Source organism: Cryptomeria japonica, chromosome 4, assembly GCF_030272615.1.
Source record: "Cryptomeria japonica chromosome 4, Sugi_1.0, whole genome shotgun sequence".
In the NCBI taxonomy this organism is placed as follows: domain Eukaryota; kingdom Viridiplantae; phylum Streptophyta; class Pinopsida; order Cupressales; family Cupressaceae; genus Cryptomeria; species Cryptomeria japonica.
The window spans coordinates 633,422,917-633,446,757 of record NC_081408.1 but is presented as its reverse complement, the minus strand read 5'-3'; the positions used below and the strand labels follow the sequence as shown (position 1 = coordinate 633,446,757).

At 34.1% G+C, this 23,841-nt stretch overlaps 1 protein-coding gene across 1 annotated transcript in view; it reads right to left on the bottom strand.

Annotated features, from left to right (window-relative positions):
* Window positions 1-7,573: 7,573 nt before the first annotated feature.
* LOC131047751 (protein MIZU-KUSSEI 1) overlaps window positions 7,574-23,841 on the bottom strand; it is a 38,712-nt gene continuing 22,444 nt past the window's right edge. The window contains exon 2 of the mRNA XM_057981544.1: window positions 7,574-8,274. Coding sequence (XP_057837527.1) covers window positions 7,808-8,274 — 467 coding nt within the window. The 3' untranslated portion in view covers window positions 7,574-7,807. The remainder of the gene's footprint in view (window positions 8,275-23,841) is intronic.

The window sequence follows — 23,841 nt, the reverse complement described above, 5'->3', positions numbered from 1 at the left end:
TGACACATAAAGAATGAAAATGAAGGGGAGTAATAAGTTATTCAATGGGCAACTATTATCGAGTTAGACAATGATGAGATTTTGTTGTTTTGATTGTTTTGATATCCTATATATGAGTATTTGAAGACTGAACAAGAAGGTGAAAAGAATTCAAGCTATAGAATTAGTTAAGGTTTGATACTATTCTATGTTACCGAGCAAGATGCTAGTCGATAAACCCTAAGGTTATCGCTATCAGTTAAAGAAGGCAAAATGTCTACCGAGTGAGGTTCCATATTTATCAAGTAACAACCAAGTAATAACATAATGCATTGGATGGATAAAAGCATTATTAAATGAAAGATGCCAATGAGTTGGAGATGTATAGATGATTGGTATGTTGTGAAAGAAGTTTGTTGAAGATCTACGACAACGAAAATACAGGAGTTAGATCTACAATGCAGATTGAATGGTCATAACCTAGCACAAGTTCCAAGGAAGGAATACAAGTTCCAAGTCGAGATAAAACATTTTCAAATCGAAAGAGACAATGAACCTAGTCAAGTTTAAATATCTAATGGCTAAGATTGATCATGGGAAATGTGATCAAGGAGATTAAGTGGTTAAGAATTGTTTATAAATAAGAAACTATTGATGAATAATGTATGTGGGAAAAATAGAAGAACAGTGATACTACAATAGTGATCACCGAGCACAGAAGATTGAATATCTGATTAAAGAACAGATTGAGAAGCCCAACAAGGAGCAAGATAAGTCTTATGATAGGATTATTTTGAGCACATAGAGTTTGCTTTAGCATTTTAGAGATGAAGTTGCAGATATATTTTATATTGTTAGTTATTTTGTAAGTGACAGGAAATCTCTTAACCGAGTGGACCTAATAGTCTTATTTGTAAATCCTCTAGCAAGGTAACATTTTGAATGAGTGTTTGAAATCCTTTGACAAGGTCACTTCTAACAAAGTGTAAGACTCTAACAAGTCTAAGGGAAATCCCTTGACTGGGTCACATCTAGTAGTGTGTTTATGTAATCTGTAACAGGATTGGCTTTTAACCGAGCATACTCTAGAAGGGTATATTTCTTAGTGGGTCTGAAATCCCACAGTGGTTTTTCCCTATTTGGTTTTCCATGTTAAATCTGGTGTTAAATGTGTTATGATGTCTTAAGTGTATCTGTTTATGAGTTTGAATGATTTACAGTCATATTTGCATAGCAGTAAAGGCTACCTAGGTTGAATCTGATAAATATAATGCATAGTGAGTTTTTATGATTCACCCCCCCCTTCTCATCTTATTAACAACTTATTCTAAGGGGGAGAGATTATTTGGTAAGGGGGAGAGAATAATTATTTGTATTTTGTCTTTGGCATTGCTGTTAAAGGGGGAGAGAAGCATGTGTAAAACTACCTTATCTTTGAAACTTTGTGTGCATGATCTTAGGGGGAGATATTGTTGGAGACTGTTAGTGTTGATTTATTCCTTTGCATTGATTGTTAAATTCACATTCCTATGTTTCCATCAATGCTAAAGGGGGAGATTGTTGGATACTGCTGTTGCTAGGATATATTGTTGTCATTAATATCAACATATTCCTATGATTTGGTGCTCTGGTGATTACAAAAGAGTTGATCTAGCTGGTTTATCTATTTGGGATGTTGAATCAACTAGAGATACTTCATTTGGTTTCAACTATCCAAAAGTTTACTTGATCATATCATTTGATTTAGATTGAGGTAAATGGTTTTTCTAGTCAGTGGTTGGTATTTGATCCGTTGTGCTCCGGTGTGATCTGACCTTAAATTGTAGATTTGGGAGAGTGTTTGGGATGTTCATGTGTGTCTTCATTTTAGATGGATCGTAATTTGGTGCTCTGCAAACTATCTTTCTAGTCCAAATTACAGTTGTTAAGTGTTCTTGAGTGTTAGTGTGTTGATCGATGAAGATTTGAATAAGTGGTATTGGTGTAACTATTGCGGATGGTTCTAACATGCTTGTTGGTGTTTTTGGATTGTGTCCTATTTGTTTTGGTGACCCACATTGATCATTGTGTGCAGTATTGAAGATCTTATGGGTACGGTGATATTCTTTATGTTATGCAGTATTTTCAATGGTGTAACGTGTTGCAGTTGATCTTGGCAAGATTTGTGATGGTGTTTCATGTTTGGGGATTGGATTTGGGTCCATGATATGCTGTTTATGACATTGTATTGGTCTGGTGGCTGATTTATATATCGTGTGATGTAATTTTGTAATTAGGTGTTGAGGGTTTGAGCCGACCTTGTAGTCAAGGTTGATGATTTGTATAAATAGGTGTTATATTAATTTAATTTGGGTATGGGTGTTGTGTCTACATTGTCAAAGAGTGATGTCAACTTGGGTCTTACTGCTATCTCCATTACCACAATGGCTAGGACTACTTGGGTCTTAATGATATCTCCATTACCACCATCGGGGATTGTTAGGCACACTCAGACCTAAAAATACAAGTGGAGTCGATGCCTCATATCTTCATCACCCAAAACAAAAAACACCTACACAACACATATATCCATATGTATAGATATCTAACAATAGCATTAGCAAACATAGTCAATCCTAATAGAGTCACCTAAAATAAATGTTAGTACATCATAATCTATCATCAACATAATACTTCATCTCACATATAGCCATTAAGAAATCATAATCCTCAAACTCTAATATTATCATTATACCCTCATCATATCAAAATCAATAGGAAATCATAAGTGTAACCATAAAACCTCATCATACTAGAATATATGTTAGTACATCATAATCTATCATCAACATAATACTTTGAACATCTCACATATAGCCATTAAGAAATCATAATCCTCAAACTCTAATATTATCATTATACCCTCATCATATCAAAATCAATATGAAATCATACCTGTAACCATAAACCCTAATATCACAAATAGGTCCTTAAAAATATAAATCATCATAACATAGTCACATCCTAAAATATAGATCTTTTATAGATAAGTAACCTTCAATAAAACAACTAAATATGTCTACTTCTAATTGATAACAAGCCACTAAAGCCAAGATAAACCAAAATAAACATAATTAGGATATAGACATAGAAAGCATTACCTTAGATCATAATTCATTTCCTAAAGGAGATCATATAATAAACATGGTTAGAAAAATATTCTTTTTAATAATACATTCCATCAATAATAGATTAACACTAAATAACCACCTCCTAATTAATACAATCAAGACATTATCACATTATAACTAGGCATCCACATATGTATGTAAACAACTTAAATATTGAATTCATTGGAAATATATCCAATCCATTTTCAATAGTTAACCATATTAGTATAAACATTATCATCATAATGACCATTAGAACTATCTACATCTCTATGATTATTACTACATTATCTGCATTAAAGTGTAGGTTCAATATCATAATTCCTGCCTTATCGAGTGAGGGTTAGAAGGGTATTACAAAACCTTCTTCATGGATAGGATCAAATTTGGGAGAGGGATGATTATTATTCATCAATACTTCATCTCTAGAAGGGATGTCATCAAAGTGAATGGTAGACAAAGTATCATGAAGGGAAGTATTAATGGTGTCATCCTCTTGCTTTAAGGTATTCTCATGAGTAAGACAAACTTTAGGAGAGGGACAAGCATAACTCATTAATGCTTCATCTCTAGAGGGAAGGTCATTGAAATGAAAACAAGGTAATGTATCACTAGAAAAATTAGAAATTAAATCATCCTCTTGTACCAAATGATCCTCACGGGAAAGGAACATTTTAGAAGAAGGATCGACATCATTCTTCAAAGCTTCATCCTTAGGAGGGGAAGTTTTAAAAGAAGTCTTAATAATATCTTCTTGTACCAAAATATCCTCATGGGTGGGACCAATTTAGAGAGAGGGTAATTCATAGCTATGGATGAAAGGAAGAACTAGGTTATCATCACATGATAAAAGGGAACATCACAAACATCTTAGATAAGGCTTGAAATTGAACTAGAAAAGGAAGATAAAAAATCCATTTATAAAATGTACTAATTATTAAGAAAGATACTCATATGGCACAATCAACAATGATGTAACCAAAGAAATTTTGAACTAATGTATGCGATTAATTTTTTAAGAAATTCATGCAAAAATTAGATTGGAAATGGAGTTAAAACTGATCTCAGGAGTTTCCAAACTTCCTTCTTGTCAACTTTCAAGTCATACCACTTGGACTATGGCACTAGATTCCCTAGTCCTAGTGGATAGGGGTGCTAGTTGTTAGTGTCCATCTCTTTTCTTTTAAATTTTGTCTCACTAGTCCTATCTTTATTTGTATTATTCTCTTGTATCCTTAGTTTAAGCTTGGAACTTGATTTTGAGCTTGCAAATGCACAAAAGATGAGAAATATGATTTTGGAATATTAGGGGCTTGCCTAATTCAAATCCCAAGTTGTAATTAGCCCCACAACAATGATGATTAGGAAAAATGTATAAATTTGAAATGAAATGCTTGAATGGAAATGTTGAAATAATTACACTTTGAATTGATGATGCAATGCTCTTAGGATAATTCCTCCACATGTTGATGCAATAACAAAATAAATCATTATAAAACCCATCATGAAAACATAACTGAAGATTCCTTATTGTAGTTTGTTGCTCATTATACTCAAATATGCTATTGAAGAATACTAATTGTTCTTGGTATGAAAATTGTAGATGATAAAACAAATTAGGGATTGTCCTATACATGGTTCTCAAGGTAAACTCACTTTTTGGCTTAGGGACCAAATTTTAGGGATGCAATATAATAGGGCCTTGATATTGGTTTTGTAATTTATATGAGAAATGACAACATTTAAGTGGAGAAAAAAGTGCATTAAACATTAAAACGAGATAGGACCCATATAGACTTAAAATGATAAAAGATAAAGGGCAAACATAAAATGAGGGCCTAAAGAGGAGTGCATTGAAGCTTTAAAGTAAGATAAGACTCATATTCTTGAATTGAGGATTAGTTGAAGACAAGAAAAGGTCCCAAAATACTTAGAAGAATGGGAAAAAAATAAAATGAGTTCTAAGAGTGTGAATTTGGACTCACAATTAAAGGAGTACAATTTACGACACTACAAATATGTAATTTTATATTGAAATTTATCATCATCAATTTCATTCTCATGTTTAGGGTTAAAATCCCTTCTCCTATCTTTCTCCACACCATCCAATTATAATTTTTTAGAAAATAATGTTATTAGGAATTGAATACCATTATAAAATTTATATATATTGTTATCATATAAGAATATACAATCTTATATTGTTCAAGCTTTGGCCTTTTTTTTAAAATATATAAAATCTTATATAATAAAATATAAACCATATAATACCCCTTAAGGTATCTTGCCACTCCTATATTTAAATATGTTCTCTTTCATTTGAGAGGGTGCAAATTTGGAGATTTATATTAAACTATATCACTATGCACATGAGTTATTATTAGCCATGTGGAAGTATATATAGGAGTGTCCTTGGGTTTACCCTTTTCTTTAATAGAGTATTTGTTGTAGGTGTTTTAAGAAAATGATGCTTTATTGTGTTTTTTTAAACTGAAAAGGGTTTTACCCTTGTATATCTCATGTAATATGTAAAATCTATGCTTGTATGATTCTCATTTTATAAATTGTTTGTAATGATTAGTATGCTAAGATCCTACTTTCTAACATGGTATGACAAGAGGTTAGAATATACTAATTATTTGTATTTTTAACTTATTTACTTTATCACATATTATACAGTTAGGATATAATAAACTTGCTTACTTAGATTACTTATGTATCATGTGACTTGTACTTTCCTTATTTGGTGGATTTGTACTACAAAGATGTGAGTAAATTTAATTTATTACATATTGGTTATACAATCAAATCTCTTTGTGGTCTATCCTATATGTATCCACATCTTTCTCTCATATGAGTAGCCATATAATATTATTGTGATGTATCCGTTGAGTATAATATAATTCACTATCATATTGACCTTCATTGAACTATGTTTTAGTCCTTCCTTATCTTAGGTGACTATCTTCATAGATAAATCTTATAGAATTTTTACCTACAAGAGTTTGGTTGAGATGAATACCCTCACATGTGACCTCCCTATCACACCTGTACTTCTTTGGTAGAGTTCTACTACACACATGTGAATTATTTTTACTTTATTTCACATGTTTGTATATTCAAATCTATTGGTGGTGTATCCTATATATACTCACTTGAAGCTCTCATATGAATAATCAATCACAAACCTTGTATCATTTGAATCCTTTGATTAGAACAAAATTGTTCTATCATATTGATCTTTTTTGTACTATACTTTATGCCTTCTTGATCTTGGGTGGCTATTTTCATAGCCAAATATATCACACTTTCAATTTGGAACTTCCTTATGCTAATTCTAAGCTACTTTTATATCCTAGATTGTACAATAATTATAATTATATCTCTTGCAATGGATTGTAAGCATGCGACAACTATTTTCCAAAGTTCAAATTCTCACTTTTGAAGGATGAGAATCCCAAGGTTTGACCATTACCAATTGGTGTGGGCATCAAAAAATTAAAATTGTACATCTAGGTTTATGTATGTGAAGATATAATCCTAGGTCACTTATAATAATCAAACTTCACCTATAATATTTTTTTTGTCAATTCTCATTTGATAGATTCAATTACACATGCAATCTTAATTTGCATTGGGCACAATTACTAAATATTTAACTCTCTCTATTCCTTTGTTGCTGATAGTATTTGACCCAGTCTAGAAACTTAGCTACTAGTAAAGAAGTTAAACACTCATATTCCCTTTTGTTGTAGCAATTCCTAATAGTACATCTTAGCACTACCTAGTTTTCCTTATATATTGCAAGTGAACTTATATATTAAAGGTTTGGGGTTTTAGTTAGGATGGAACTACACCATCAAGATAGAATTGTAAAAAACAGCTCAAATCACAACCATTGTCTTGACCTAAATCCTTAAACTTCGAGGTTTCAATTAATTTGAAATTGTACTTGATAATCTAACTTCAAACTGTGGTCTCTTACATCATCACAAAAATTTAAGTCTATCTTAGATAATTTTGAAGTAGACCCTATTGCATAAAAACCATTTCATTATTTTCTATTCAAAATTAATAAAAATCTTTAGTTTTTATTAATCAACCTTACCTTAAATTAATTTACTCTCTAATTGCATTAATTAAATGTCAATTGAATTTCACTGCAACTATAAACATTCAGAAGTTATGACAGAAAACCGAGTTCTAAACATTAGCAACAACATACACATGGTCAGCAACAAAATTAGAACTGCTACTAAGATTACTATACGCTGTTAGTTCTTGACCTAACTGGTTGCCTCAGACCTTTTTCTTGGTTTATAGGGTCAACACTCAGAGTGCTTTTAATATAAAAACAATACATACATTGGTTGACACCAGCAAGTTTATTTTTCCTCGAGAATTCAACACTCTCTAAAAGAAAACAAGAAGGCCAATGCTTCCAATTCTATTGCTGATACTTTAATGGATCAGTTTCCTTGCAGAGGGACAATTCTACAAATTTCCACATCTATGCTTCATAATAACTTTACAAATATTTCCACATCCATGAATCATGCTATCTATACAAAATATGGTGTGTACAATCATAATAATATCCCAATAAAGTGGCACAATCCAGCAATGGAGGACGATTTCCTTCCACCACCATATAACCATGCATTTGGGTGTGAAAAAAATTAACAACGGAGGAGGAATATACTGAGCTCCTGAGATGTACTTCCCAAGGGATTCACCAAATGAAAAGACTCAGAATCACGAGAGCCAACAACTCTACGAAAAGTAGCCCTCATATATGTGACGTCCCCTTCTTGGGCTTTGTATTCCTTGGGCATGACTCCTGCACCTGCTGAAATAGACCGCAAAACCTTCAAAACAGCCCGGTCTGCTTCTGTGGGGTGTCTCTTGATGGCTGATCCCACTTTACGTCCATTGAAGTACATGTTCCATGTGGACACTGAGAACAAACTGCAAGGCTCCTCGTCTTCCCTGTCACACTCAAGCACAATGCGGAGTAGCCCATTGTGCATTTCCTTGGCTAGCAAGTATGTGGGCACACCCAGTTCAAGAAGCAACGCTGGTGGCGCTGAAGAGTCTTCCTGAATGCACAAACTCACACGTCCCTTCCTGTGGCCAAATATGGTTCCTGTGGCCCCATGAAAGTATATTGGTGTTACCCTAAAATATTTTCACAAAACATCTTCTATCTTTAAAATATGGTTCTATTTACAATAGCTAGAATGTGAATGTAAACTTATAATAACAATTTTCTTCTTCAAGAAAAATAGGTCATCAATTATAACTTAAGAGATCTTATGTAATTCATGTGGTATAAAATATATGGAAACAAAATTACAAAATGATTAGAAAATATATATTAAATTGGTATTCTTACAAAGTTAAATTGATAAATTATAACACATTATCAATACTCATTTTTTTTTTGGATTTTTAGCAAAACAAATAGAAATGGATAGAGAGTTTAAGAGGATTACTTGATGGAAGCATGTCTAAGTTGATAGAGACAATTTGATTTACATTTTAGTTTAATCGATTTTTAAAAATTAAGGATTTAATGATTGAAAACAAAATTGAGGGATTATTGTAAGGAAATGGATGAAATGAGATAGAAATTTTCGTATCTTAATTGTCTTATAGAATTTGAGCAAATGAAAATTTCTATACATAATATGCAAAGTTTGCATAAATAACTTTGGACAAGTAGTTGACATAAAAAATACTCATAAATGTCTTGTAGAGTAAATACTCCTAGATCACAACTCAAAAACATATTATTATGATGAGGAACTCCCTCAATTTTCTAGAAGTTCTCTTTTTAACTATGTTACTTCAAATTTACGAGACAAGGGGATGGTTTTTTTTTGCCATTTTTGGGGACGAAGGGGATGACTATATAAAAATAAGAAAAATTTAAAATATTCATATGAATTGATAAATCATTCATCATACACATGTTACATAGAAATTGAGTTGAATTGAGAGTTGCAATTCATAAATTCATATACATGATGTAACTTAATAGTTAATACATGAGGGGACGTCCCCTATCGTCGCCCCATCCCTAAGATGTTTCCATTTTTGAACACTTGGTTTTTACCTAGGAGATGCGTCCTTGGGTAACACTTATTTTTAAGCTTATCTAGAATAAATATTCTTCTATTATTATTAGTTGGATATCTTGCTCTTACTTATAATATTTTATCATCATTTGTTAAGTCTTAACAATACAAATATAGAAACAAAATGATTAAATTTTCATTCCTGACCTAATTAATAAATATTGTAAATACAAAATATTATTGTAAATATTATCTATTTAAGTGCAAATCATTCTTTATTTTTTAAAAAAACATATAAAATAAAATCATGGGATACAACTTTGAATTTTCACCCTAGCATCAAATTTGGTTATGATAAAGCGTATGATTAGGGAATTGAAATATCAAATTTCATCATAATGTTATAGTCCATTTAATATCCCACCCTTTTATAATTATAATAATCATAAGTTGTAATAGAATTAAATATAAGGGATGATACCACAACAATTGTACACTAGATCTTAACTTCTTGATGCTCATGGGCAAGTCATAAAAAAATTATAGCATTTCTCAAGGTATCCACCTTCTTGACCATAATTTTCTTCTCCTTATCATGTCATGAACATAGTGATATTACACATACACTTTTTCTACACATGAAATGTATCATTTTTTCAAGCTAACATCACTGACTATTGTGCTGAACCACAACTTTATTTGAATTGAATAGAATGTTTTGAAACTATTTTTAGATATAGAATAATTGCTATTAGGAATATGTATTTATCATGCACTCTACCTTTGTAGTTGAAAGTGAAATAATAAATTATTATTTGATTATCCAATTGATCACACCACCAAATATGGAAAACACATACCTACTAGTAAAGCTCTTGCTATAAGCATTGGCAGTGCAATTAAAATCAATAAATCCTATTATATTTTTTCTTAAACCCTATCCTCCCTAGTGTAAAATTGAATACTTAAATGTGTATTTAAGATACATAAAGGCTCTCTTTATTGTATTTCAATTCTCTTTTACTCATCTGGACATATAGCTACATGTGGTTCCCACTACTTGGAAAATGTGTGGTCTGGTGTGGACTATAACATACATATAAGTATAAAAAATAGTAATCATGTAGGGGATGTGGTTTTTGTTGTTTATCTTAACTACTATTGAAATAATTAATAAATATAATTATTTGTTTCAATAAGAATGAGAAAAATGATTGGTTTGTATGAAATATTTACAAATAAATTTACCATAAGTTTCCTCTAACTAATCTTGAGTTTTTTGTTTCCTCTATATTTGTTGATATTCATCCTCAAGTATTCATAATGGTTTTATTTAGATATGAGATGCCCAAACTTTAAAACATAAGTGTCAAACATTTGATACTAGGCTATGGTTGATTAGATAATATGGTAGAAATACTTCAATACAAAAACCAAGTGTTTATCATCCTTCACAATGAATTTTTCTATTTATTTTATGTAGATATCCTTCTCTAGATCTCTACATGTAGAAAATTTATTTTCACATTCATCTCTTAAGCGTTAAGATTAAATGTCAGTAAAAAATAAAAATATGATAGATGTTAGCTTTTCTTGGTAGAGCTAAGTTCTCATCAAAATAGATTCTTTCTTATATGAATATCCCTTAGCTACTAACCTTTCCTTGTACTTGTCATCTTATCTCTTTAAACTATATTTATTCATAAAAACTCATTTGTATCGAATCGTGATCGAATCAGTATCCTATTCTTAGGAAGCTTCTATAATCCCCATGCTATATTGTTCTCTAGCTTAACTGTATCCTCATCCATGACCTTCTTCCATGACATAATAAATGTTGATTTCATTTTCTTCTTGATTCTTAATGGCTCATCCTTTCTAGTAAATGAAGAAAAAATACATCCAAAATAAGATAGGTATATTAATGCAAATTACATATTCGATAATTTATTTTGTATAATTTTCAAATATGTATTTTTTTTCTAATACTCAAATGATAAAAAATAATATTTAATAAGCATGTATAGAAACCACTTTTTAAAAGTCACCTTTTTAGGACCATACCATGCATATGTTCAATCACCATAACTTCACCTATATAAAAGTATTTTTCTCATTATTTTTTTGGGAAAATGTGTATTATATTGAATATTCATGAGATTTTTTTTTAATAATTTTTTCCCTAATATTTTTTAAATCAAATTTTATTGGTCTTAATCATTTTTATTGAAAATTCCTCATATACATCCAATGTAATTTGAGTCAAACTAATCATTTTTCAATCATTTTCCATTGTGCAAAGAACCATGTGTAGATTGATGTCATATAATTTTTTTATAAGACACATAAAAATTTAAAAGTAATTAAAAATATGAAAAAATTGACATTTCAAGTATATGGATTTGAAACCCTTAGAAATTAATTAAAAAAAGATGAAATAATTAAATCATAAAAGGAGTTACATATTTGACAACTATACATCATTGTCTATAATGATATTTAATTTCATAAAAAAATTCTTGAAAGAAAAGTCATTATCCTTATTGCCAAACTCCATTATTCTTTTGGTATTTTCATGAAATTCTACTTGGAGGTCCAAGGCACAGGGCTGAGTTTGCAAGCCTAAAAAAAAATGAAAATCCTACTAAAGACACCACAAGATTGAGAGAGGGGAGGGTAATGAATTAGTCTAGAACTTAAAACACTTTACTTATTATCATTTAAACTTCAAATCATAATTAACTTATTGCTGCAAATATGAAACATGAAAGCACAAAGTGCAAAACACAAAAGAGCACTGGATTTACTTGGAAAACCCAAGAAGGGAAAAATCATTGCGAGAATCGTACTCACAATATGAATAAATGATAACAATGTTTTAGGCTCAAGGGCAATCAAATCACTACACCTAATTGGAATTGCACTTGACTAAGGTACACAACCTTACTGCAAGATACAAAGGACTTTCAATATTGAGACGCACAATCTTAGGGCAAGATACAAAGAGCTACATAGGTTGCCAAAGGGCTTACTATCTTTAGGCAGGTACATGGAATGATGAATTATAATGAACAATATCTCCTGATCATGAAAATATGCTTGAACCACTATATCAAGAAAACAATATCATGGAAAATATCACCTTCATTCAATATCTCAACACACTATCACACTAAAGATATGATCTCATCAAAACTCATCACAAACTAAAGTTTTAAAATTTTCTACTTGCACATTATTCACATCCAATTTGCAACAATCCAAACCCCAAATTACACATCCACAATTTCTCTTGTACAAGGGTATACATTGGAACCCTCAACTAGATTGATCATAGACATAATATACATGAATTACATAATGTTGGCCACCCAGACCAAAAATATGTAATGTGATCCAATCTAGGAGATAAAGGGGACCCAAATAAACCACACCACATCTTCCTAAGCTAGTTCCAATGAATTGCATACACTAACACTCCCTCCAAAGTTGGCATCAAACATAATGTGTAGAACAACAATAAAACACGTTAATCAATTAACCCAAATGCATCACTCAATACAAATCTATACATGCAATGGTGAGACCCATATAAAAATTCTAACTCAACCTCCAATACATATCTAGACCAAAAGGATATGATCCAAATAAGATACACCACCTGAGTTATCCAAAGACCAAAATTGCTGACAACACTGAACACAAAACAATATAACTTCACATGTCAATTAAACCAGCACTAAAAATCTGAATTGGAACACTACACTAACCATATAAACATTTCTACCAAGCTATAGCACTTGAATCACCAAAGAGGAGCAATGTAGAGTATTCTCTATACTAGTCCTAATAAACAACCTCATCGTTAGCAGTCGCCACAACTTATTTCATCAACACAACAATTGAGGACCTAAAACCATGATAGTGAAATATCCACAAAATATAGAAATTATATTCAAAATTATAGATAATGAACATCAAGAACTAGAGGAATGCAAAACATTCTACCATGAAGACATTTAAATACTCCTTTCCGCATATTGTAACTTCCACTATACTAGCCTTCTAGAAATACCTAATACTTACTCAGAATTACCACTAGGAAACATAACAACATTTGAACACTCATTTTTGGACCATCAACAATATTTGCACAACTAAAAAATATCAATGACAACCCAACAAGTTTGACAGTAATGACAACACAACACAAGTTTCCAACAATCTCTCCCTTTGTCATTGATGACAACACTTGCACCACTAATGAATAATAGACTTATTTCAAATGTATTTCTCTCCCACACTTATTGTATCTCTCTCTGTCCCCCTTTGACATTAAGGACAAAGTGTACAATATTACAAATAATAACTCTCTCCCCACTTGTAAAACTCTCACTCCCCCTTTCGGGTAAAACTCTGATAACTACAATACTCCCTTTGATAGGGATAACCACCACCTTCATTGCTTCCCTAAGAGTATCCACAACATTAATTCTGGAGACAAAAGATAAAATTTGATTCTCTCTTTGAAAATATGCACCACTTCTATGCATCTATTTTGAAGAAGGAGGGGCAAAAACCCCTAACTTCTAGCTGAGATACTCAACGATATCCTTCACCAGTGTCTTCGTAACAATGTCTACAATATCATCCTTTGTAGGAACATACTCCAATTTGAATTCCTTCTCCACAACCTTCTCTCTTAACAAATGACATCATATAGAAATGTGTTTAGTCCTTGAATGCATTATCAGATTCTTTGAAATGTTAATTACACTTGTATTATCACACATAATAGGAATTACCTCATCATACATGACCTTGATATCTTTAAGATTTTTCTTCATCTACATGACTTGAGTGCAACAAGATTCTGCTACACTATATTTTTTCTTTGCAATAGATTAAGATACAAAATCCTTCTTTTTGCTCAACCAAGAGACCAATCTGTCTCCCAAGAAAAATACACCACCACTTGTACTTCTTCTATCATCAGTACATCTAGCCCAATTAGAATCTATGTATGCCTTCAAAGTGAAATTATCATTCTTCTTGTACCATAAACCAAAATCTGGAGTCCCTTTCAAATATCTGAATATCCTTTTCATTGTTTGATCATGTGATTGCTTTGAATTAGCTCGATATCTAGAAACCAATAAACATCATGTATAATATCCAATCTTGAAGCAGCCAAATACAACAACCCTCCAATCATAGAATTATGTTATTTTTGATCAACTTATGAAGATCTATCATCCTTACTCAGCTTACAACTAGTAGTCATAAGAGTTCCAATTGGTTTACAATCCTCCATACCAAACTTCTTCAACAAATCCTTGATATACTTGGTCTGTGAAATGAAAGTACCTTCTTTTGACTATTTCACTTGAAGGCCAAGGAAAAATGACAAATCACCAATCATTGACATCTCAAATTCTTTCTATATTTCTTTAGTAAATGTCTTACAAACACTATCATCACCTCCAAAAATGATAGCATCAACATACATAACAACTTTCAACAATTTATCACCTTTGATATTGAAATAAAGATTGCTATCTACAATACCTTTCTTGAAATTTGTAAGACAAGATGAAATGTGTGAGGCATCACACCATGTCGATACACCATCCAAATCATTCCAAAATAGCTCTTATAATTCTGTAGACTACTGCATGGACCAAAACATCATAGGTCGGCTCCAAATGATAGAATAGTTAAGACACACCAATTCAATTTACTCAAATTACAATATGGACTGCCAAAAACACTTGTAGATTCTCAACATAGCATCACCTAATATCAAAAAATCTAATTCATCAAACTGCATCACCAGAATACTTGAAGGTAGAGGAATGCAATGCATTTCTATACACTATCACTATGTTGTACCAACCTAAACTCAAATATCTACATAAATCTAACTGTAGACCAAATGATAATTTGAAAACTAGAATATATCATGCATTTGTATCCACCAACATTATACTTCAACCATAGGAATTGATGAAGCATATGTTCCATAATGTGGACCAAAAATTTGAATGAACTCTAACAGATTGTTCACTAGAATAGTCACACTTAACCAACGCCAACTGTGAACTACTAAGTTTATCTTTGATGCTCCAAAAAGCTATATTACAACTTGATAAACCATATTAAGTGACTACAATCAATCTCTTACCATCCAGATGACCCCTGAACTAATCCACTGTTATTGCACTACTTTAGACAACATTCAAATGAAGGATATCACCAAGTTACATATTTGGATCAACAAGTTTGACGTCAATGACAACAAGAACTCATATCTACTACAATCTCTCCCTTTTTCATTGATGGCAACACTTGTGTGAACTCCAAACTCACTCCCCCTTTGACATGAAGGACAAAGGGTATCTTCCCAACACAACACAAACTCAATCTACAACATCTCATCATTACTCCCTATATCTATAACAACTCCTAAAAATGAAATGCAACTAAAAACCAAAAATTTACTCCAATCATCATCTACTTATTCGCGTATACAAGAGAAAAATTGTCTTACCAACATGATCTCAAGCACCTTGTAGAGTATGAGGCTAAATATCTTTATGAATGATCTTAAGCTATGACCAAGTAGTTTTATATTCTTCTCTCATAGAGGCCAATAATAGTCATTGACACCCAATATTCAATAGAAGATCCTTTGCCTCTCTGTAGCTAACTAGAAGCATTATTGACCTATCTAATTTTTGAGTCTTTAAGCAACTTTCTTAGAAAACTAAATTATTTCTTTATCCCCTACCTTTGATTATTGAGTAGATTCAACTTTGGTATGAATTCTCCAACTAAGCTCTACGACTACTATCAACATTCTTCTTCAAATCTGTGAACTATAAAGTTATAAAATTTGTGCTTCTACAATATCTATTTAATCTTAATCTCCTTAGTGGATATTGGTCAGTAATGACAAAACTGGTTAACAATCACTACATAATCCATAATCTTCTCAAACACACCTATACTATGCTTTAGCCAAGTGTGTGAATATGCACTCCTATCTACTAACTCCTTTCACCTCTTGTCCTCTGCTCTTTTTTCTACATCCTTCAAAATTGTTACTTCTAGGTTAGAGGTATGATATTTTAGACCCTTAAATGACACCTATAGCTACTTCACATCACTTAGAGATTAATCTAGCACAACCTCTAAAAGTTTCTCATAAAGAAACATTATTTTATTATTGATTAGTTCTATGCACTCTACTTGAGATATGATAAAATTCTTCCATGGTATGTGATGGAGAACATCACCCAAATGTAACATGTGAAGGGGTGACAATTGACTAAGGTCTATTTGATCTTGGGACAGAGGTAACTAAAGTACCTTAGTAGTAACAACTAGTGCAAAGTTCATCTACAACTACAATAATTCTGATATGGAATCTTTAGAGGGTCCAAAAGATTCTCCACTAGACATACTTCTTCTCTCTTCCTTTTTTCCCTTCTCCTTCTCCTTCTCAAAATTCTCCTCCTTCTTCTCTTCCATCTTCTCCTCTTCTATCTACTTCTTATCCTCTATCTTCTCCTTCTCTTTTGCAATATTCTTTATATTCTCATCTACATCTATTTGGTCACCTTGACTAGTTCCTAGGCCTACATAATCACCTTTCTCATCCTCTGTTTTCTTTTCTGGATCAGCTCCACAGTTGGCATTATGTGAACCAATATGAGGACATAATGACATTGTATGTTGTCATTGATGTTAATATGCTGAAGAGGTGAGAACCGGCATATGTGAGAACCAGTATAACACTACGAACTGACATTTGTGCCAAAGTGAAGTGGTGTGTTTGTTCAAGGTGAACTGACATATGGTTATGGGAACCGGCACATGGAAGCGTTGTATGACTACCGGTTGGTAGTCTCAACTTCAGGGTTTCTGGTTGAAGTGCTTCAAGCCTATGTGGCTCAACCGGTGACTTTGTGTGATGAGTTAGCATGGTAACGAAGAATAGATCATGTTGCCACACAAGCCTTGTGCGCGTGAAGGATCTTGCATGAAGGAGATTGTTCCTATCTACCTCAAGAATGTGCAAAGTTTGTAAACGGTGATAACATGTGATGGGTTATCAGCCGCTATGAAATTGGTGGAAAATGGATGATGGAGATTGGATCAAGACTATTGCATTTAATGCAGTATGCTCAATGGTCAAGATTGAACCGTTTGAATTCCTTAACCTAACAGGTTTTAGGGTTTAGGGTCTATGCTATCGACCTACCTATTTTCCTATAAGGTCGATGTTGTGACTCTTTCTGAGGTTGTTGGCAAAAGTTGTGTGTGTGTATCCAAGAGAAGGGATATGTGATTCTTGCCAGACCAAAGGAGAGAAGTGATACCTACAGAGTGTAAGTGTAGAAGGTGAAGAGGAGCTTAAATGGATCTGCATTGGCATTGAGTGCTGTTACGAAATCATTGTAATACTCGTTGATCTCTAACCATCTCAACAATTGGAAAATCCCTTAACAGGGTAGCTTTAACCGGCTAGCTGTAAATCCTTTAACAAGGTGACTCAAAACAATTGAGTTCTTGAAATCCTCTAATAAGGTAACCTTTAACAGGGTTTAACCCTTAACTGGGTATTCTAGCCATCCCTTAACCGGGTGATCCCTAACAGGATTAGTTCCTAACAGAACCTATTATATCAGTCTTTAACCGGACAAGGCTCCTAATAGAGAAGACTTCTAAAGAGTTCAAAAACAAGCTTGTGGGTATTCATCCCCACCATGGTTTTTCCCAGTTGGGTTTCCACGTGAAAAATGTGTGTGTTATGTGTGATGTCTTCCTCATGTGATGCTTTGTTGTTTTCTTTCAAGCAGTAAATCATCTTGATCTAGTTGATCATATGTATATCTTTGATGGTAGATTACTTGTTCATGTATTAGGGTGAAATGGAAATGAAGTGTTAGAGTATATGAGAAGATATGTATCAATCAGTTTATGCTTGTCTCAGTTATTCTGGGTTTTTGCCGGTTGTACTCTGTTTTAGGACCGGTGTTACTGTTTGTCTATCAATGCATAATGTTTACTAACAAACCAGTTTAAGAGTGTGTTTTTGTCTGTACTGATTCACCCCCCCCTCTCAGTACCAGTTTGGTACTATTCTTTAATCATTGAGTTATCAATTGGTATCAGAGCGTCCTCTAGGTCCTCTGTGCTATAAGCTTAACCGCTTGAGGTAAAGATCCTAGTTTAATGATGAAGAGGGAAGGTCCAAAGTTTAACAGAGAAAATTTCAGTATATGGAAAGACAGAATGAAGATATACATCAGAAGCATGGGTGCTCAACACTGGAGCTATGTTGAGAAATGCCTATGTTGCCCCTACTGGTACTCTCACTGATGACCAAAAGAGAGAGATGCAAGAGAATGGGCAAGTCATGGAAGCCCTAATTAATAGTTTATTTGACATTGAGTTTATGGATGTCTAAGATAAGGTAAATCCCAAAGAGGTATGGGATACTCTTGAAAATATCTATGGCGGTGATGAGCATGTAAAACAAGCTAAGGAAGAAAGCCTTAGAGGGAAGTTTGAAGATATGCGGATGGTTGAAGGTGAGACCATTCAACAGTATGGAATAAGAATGAAAACCATTGTTGGAGATATCAAGAGTGTAGGTGGTAAAAGAGAAGATTCCACTGTGGTAAGCAAAGTCCTGAGATCCCTATTGCCGGTCTATGCAATAAAGGTTGCTTCTATTCAGGAGCTGAGATCAATAGACAAGACTAAGGTATCCCTAGAATCCATCATTGCAAAGTTGATAGCCTATGAGCTAAATAGTTTTGATGGTAGTGTTAAAAAGACTGAATCAACTTTTAAAGCTTCTGCTGTACCATCCAGAAAAGGAAAAGAAGCTAGCACTTGTGGTGAACCAAGACAGAGCAGAGAAATGGATGATGAGGAGATTCTGATGGAATTTGAAGCTCTCCTTGCCAGGAAACTTCCTAAAGGAACTAGCAAATACAGAGGTAAGCTACCTTTGAAATGCTTTTTTTGTAACCAGATAAGATATATTGCTGTAAATTGTCCTAATGGAGACAACAAGGACAAACCAGAAAGGTTCAATAAATTCAGAGGAGGAAACCAGAGAAACTATTTTGTGGCAGTTGATGAAGGTGTCACAGGTGAGGAATCAGAAGATGAAGAAAATGAAGATATTGTGTTTGTTGCTATCAAGGAAGATGTGTCAGACAAGAAGGCTCTTGTCTCCTGATTTGATAATTCCAATGAGTGGATCATTGACAGTGGCTGTTCTCACCATATGACTGGTGACCGGAGCAAGTTTCTATCCTTGGAAGAGTATGATGGTGGTGTGGTTTGCTTTGGCAATGATGCACCATGGATGGTCAAAGGCAGAGGGTCCATCTCTTTGAATGGAAAGAGTAGTGCTGACAATGTGTATTGGGTTGATGGTCTCAGACACAACCTTCTGAGTGTTGCCCAGCTGAATGACGGTGGCCTCACTCTGGAATTCAAGAATGGAGTTTGTAGAATCAAAGGAAAGAATGGTGAATTGGTGGCCACCGGCATGCAGACCAAAGGTAACCTATTTCAGCTAAATGCAAATATAAGTACATGTCTTATGGCTAAATTTGATGATAGTTGGATATGGTATAGGAGACTGTCCCATGTAAACTTTGATAACATTGTGAAGGCTAGTAAGATCAAGGCAGTTAGAGGGTTGCTGGTGCTAAGAAAACCAGATAATACCTTGTGCAAAGAGTGTCAATTGGGGAAAATGTCTTCCTCAACCTTTAAAGGTAAATCTTTCACTGCTGACAACTTGCTTGATCTTGTGCATACTGATTTGTGTGGTCCTATGAAAACTAGAACTGTGCAGGGTGATAGGTACTTCATGATTCTCACTGATGGCTGCTCAAGAATGATGTGGGTCACATTCTTGAAAGACAAGTTTGAAGCCTTTGTAAAGTTCAAAGCTTTCAGAGCATTAGTGGAGAAGGAAAGTGGTAAAAGGATCAAGTGCCCGAGAACTGATCAGGGAGGGGAATTCACTTTCGGTGAATTCAACAAGTACTGTGAAGAATATGGCATCAAGAGGAAACTGTCTGCCCCCCAGAATCCATAGCAGAATGGCCTAACAGAGAGAAATGACTGGACTGTGGTTGAAGTAGCTAGAACCATGTTGATTCAAGGAAAGGTAGCTCACACCTTTTGGAGAGAAGCGGTGAGCACTGCAGTCTACACAATGAACCGGGTACTCATCAAGAAAGGTAAGGATAAAACTCCTTATGACTATTGGACTGGTAAGACACCCGTGGTTAGCTACTTTAGAGTGTTTGGTAGCAAATGTTACATCAAGAGAAGTGAACACCAGAGCAAATTGATGTGAAATGTGATGAGGGAATATTCCTAAGATATTCCACCAAGAGCAAAGCTCTCAAGTATTTCAACAATAGGACTCAGAGAATTATGGAAAGCATCAATGTAAGAGTTAATGAAACCTCTAAGAAAACTGAGGAAACCAGTAGTGAGCAAGTGGTAAATGAACCTGTTGTAACCTTCTGGGAGGCAGTTGTTAGTCAACCAAGTACCAGTAGCAGTGTTCCTACACGGGTAGATGTAGATGCTGATATTGATAAAGATGAGGATGAAGAAGAAAAGCAAGAGGAATCCATCAAGACCATTCCTCGATATGTCAAGCTGAATCATGATCCTAATCAGATCATAGGAGATAAGGATGCAGGAATCCTTACAAGAAGAAAGTTCAGAGAAAACTCATGTATGATCTCTGAATTTGAGCCTAAATCATTCAAAGAGGCCCATAAAGATGAAGACTAGATCAAGGCAATGGAAGAGGAACTTGACCAGATAGAGAAAAATGGTACATGGTCTTTGGTACCCAGACTAGAGCATAAAAATGTCATTGGTACCAAATGGGTTTTCAGAAATAAGTTGAATGAGGATGGCATAGTGATTAGGAACAAAGCTAGATTGGTGTGCAAAGGATATGATCAAGAAGAAGGAGAAGACTATGGAGAAACCTTTGCTCCTGTAGCCAGATTGGAAGGAGTCCCCATTCTTCTTGCATATGCAGCTTTTAAAGGTTTCAAAGTATATCAAATGGATGTAAAATTTGCATTCCTAAATGGTGTACTTGAAGAGGAGGTGTATATTGAGCAACCAGATGGGTTTTCCCTATTTGAAGATAGTGACATGGTATGTAGGCTACATAAAGCCTTATATGGTCTAAAGCAGGCACCTAGAGCATGGTATGAACGTCTACATTCCCATCTTGTGAATATTGGATTTGAGAGAACAAGTGAAGATAGCAATATCTACTTGAAGTCTAAAGGAGACCAGATCCTGATCTATGAGGTATTTTTTGATGACATTATCTTTGGTGGAGATGACAAGATGAGTCATGATTTTGCAGATGAGATGAAGAAAGAGTTTGAAATTTCACTCATAGGGGAGATTAAATTCTTCATTGGACTATAGATCTAGTAGATGAAAGATGGAATCTTTATCACTCAGTCCAAGTATGTTAAAGAGGTGTTGAAGACCTTTGGCATGGAACATAGCAAACTGGTTGGTATTCCGATGGTGATCGGTTGTAAACTATCCAAAGAAGATGACTCAACATTGGTTGATGAGAAGGAATACCGATCAATGATTAGTAAGCTTCATTATGTAGTGCATAGTAGACCGGATATTGCACATGTAGTTGATATTACTGCAAGATTCTAGAAAAGCCCAAGAGAATCCCACTTGGTTGCAGTCAAGCGGATTCTTAGGTATTTGAAGGTAACTGTTGACTATGGATTGTGGTATCTATATAGAAAGGATTTCAACTTGAAAGTATACATAAATGCTGATTGGGCAGGCAATATAGATGACCAGAAAAGCACAACCGGTGGTGCATTCTTTCTCGATGGTATACTGGTCTCATGGATGAGTAAGAAGCAAAGTTGTATCTCTCAGTCTACAACGGAAGCAGAGTATGTTGCAGCTTTCATGAACTGCACTCAGACAATTTGGATGAAGCATGTATTAAATGGCTTCAAAGTTCCTGTATCTGAACTAGTAAGTATATTTTGTGACAATACTAGTGCAATTAATATCTCCAAGAATCCGGTTTTACATTCTAGAACCAAGCACTTTGAGCTTAAGTATCATTTCTTGAGGGAAAAGGTTAAGAACAAAGAGATTGTATTGGAACATGTTTCCAGTCAGGAGCAATTAGCAGACATATTCACCAAGCCTCTCCCAAAGGCTACATTTATGTACTTAAGATGTGAATTAGGGGTGTTTCCCCTTCACGAGGTAAACTAAAGGTATATGCTCCACATCAGTCAGGTATTGCATAGTCAAATTTTTCTTCAAGATTGATGTGTTGAAGGATGCTACTCCTCGGGGGGAGCAACATAATGGAATAGGGAAGCTTGTGCCTCCACTTTGGCATTGTTGTCAAATTGGGAGAAGATGTGAAGCAGAGAAGATATCTGCATGAATTGGGGGAGAAGATGTGAAGCAGAGAGATAATGACATTGTATGTTGTCATTGATGTCAATATGCTAAAGAGGTGAGAACTGACATATGTGAGAACCGGTATAACACTATGAATCGACATTTGTGCCAACGTGAAGTGGTGTGTTTGTTCAAGGTGAACTAACATATGGTTATGGGAACCGACACATGGAAGCGTTGTATGACTATTGGTTGGTAGTCTCAACTTTCAGGGTTTTCGGTTGAAGTGCTTCAAGCCTGTGCGGATCAACCGGTGACTTTGTGTGATGAGTTAGCATGGTAATGAAGAACAGATCGTGTTGCCACATAAGCCTTATGTGCGTGAAGGATATTGCATGAAGGATATTGTTCCTCTCTACCTCAAGAATGTGCGAAGTCTGTAAATGGTGATAACGTGTGATGGGTTATCAGCCGCTATGAAATCGATGGAAAATGGATGATGGAGTATGGATCAAGACTGTTGCATTTAATGTAGTGTGCTCAACGGTCAAGATTGAGCTGTTTGAATTCCTTAACCTAACGGGTTTTAGGGTTTAAGGTCTATGTTACCGAGCTACCTATTTTCCTATAAGGTCAATGTTGTGATTCTTTCTGAGGTTGTTGGCAAAAGTTGTGTGTGTGTATCCAAGAGAAGGGATACATGATTCTTGCCAGACCAAAGGAGAGAAGTGATACCTGTAGAGTGTAAGTGCAAAAGGTGAAGAGGAGCTTAAGCAGATCTGCATTGGCATTGAGTGCTGTTACCAGATCATTGTAATACCTGTTGATCTCTAACCACCTCAATAGTTGGAAAATCCCTTAACAGGGTAGCTTTAACCGACTTGCTGTAAATCCTTTAACAGGGTGACTCAAAACAATTGAGTTCTTGAAATCCTCTAACAAGGTAACTTTTAATAGGGTTAACCCTTAATCGGGTATTATAGCCATCCCTTAACCGGGTGATCACTAATAGGATCGGTTCCTAATAGAACCTATTGTATCAGTCTTTAACTAGACAAGGCTCCTAACAGAGCGGACTTCTAAAGAGTTCAAAAACAAGCTTGTGGGTATTCATCCCCACCGTGGTTTTTCCTAGTTGGGTTTCCACGTGAAAAATATGT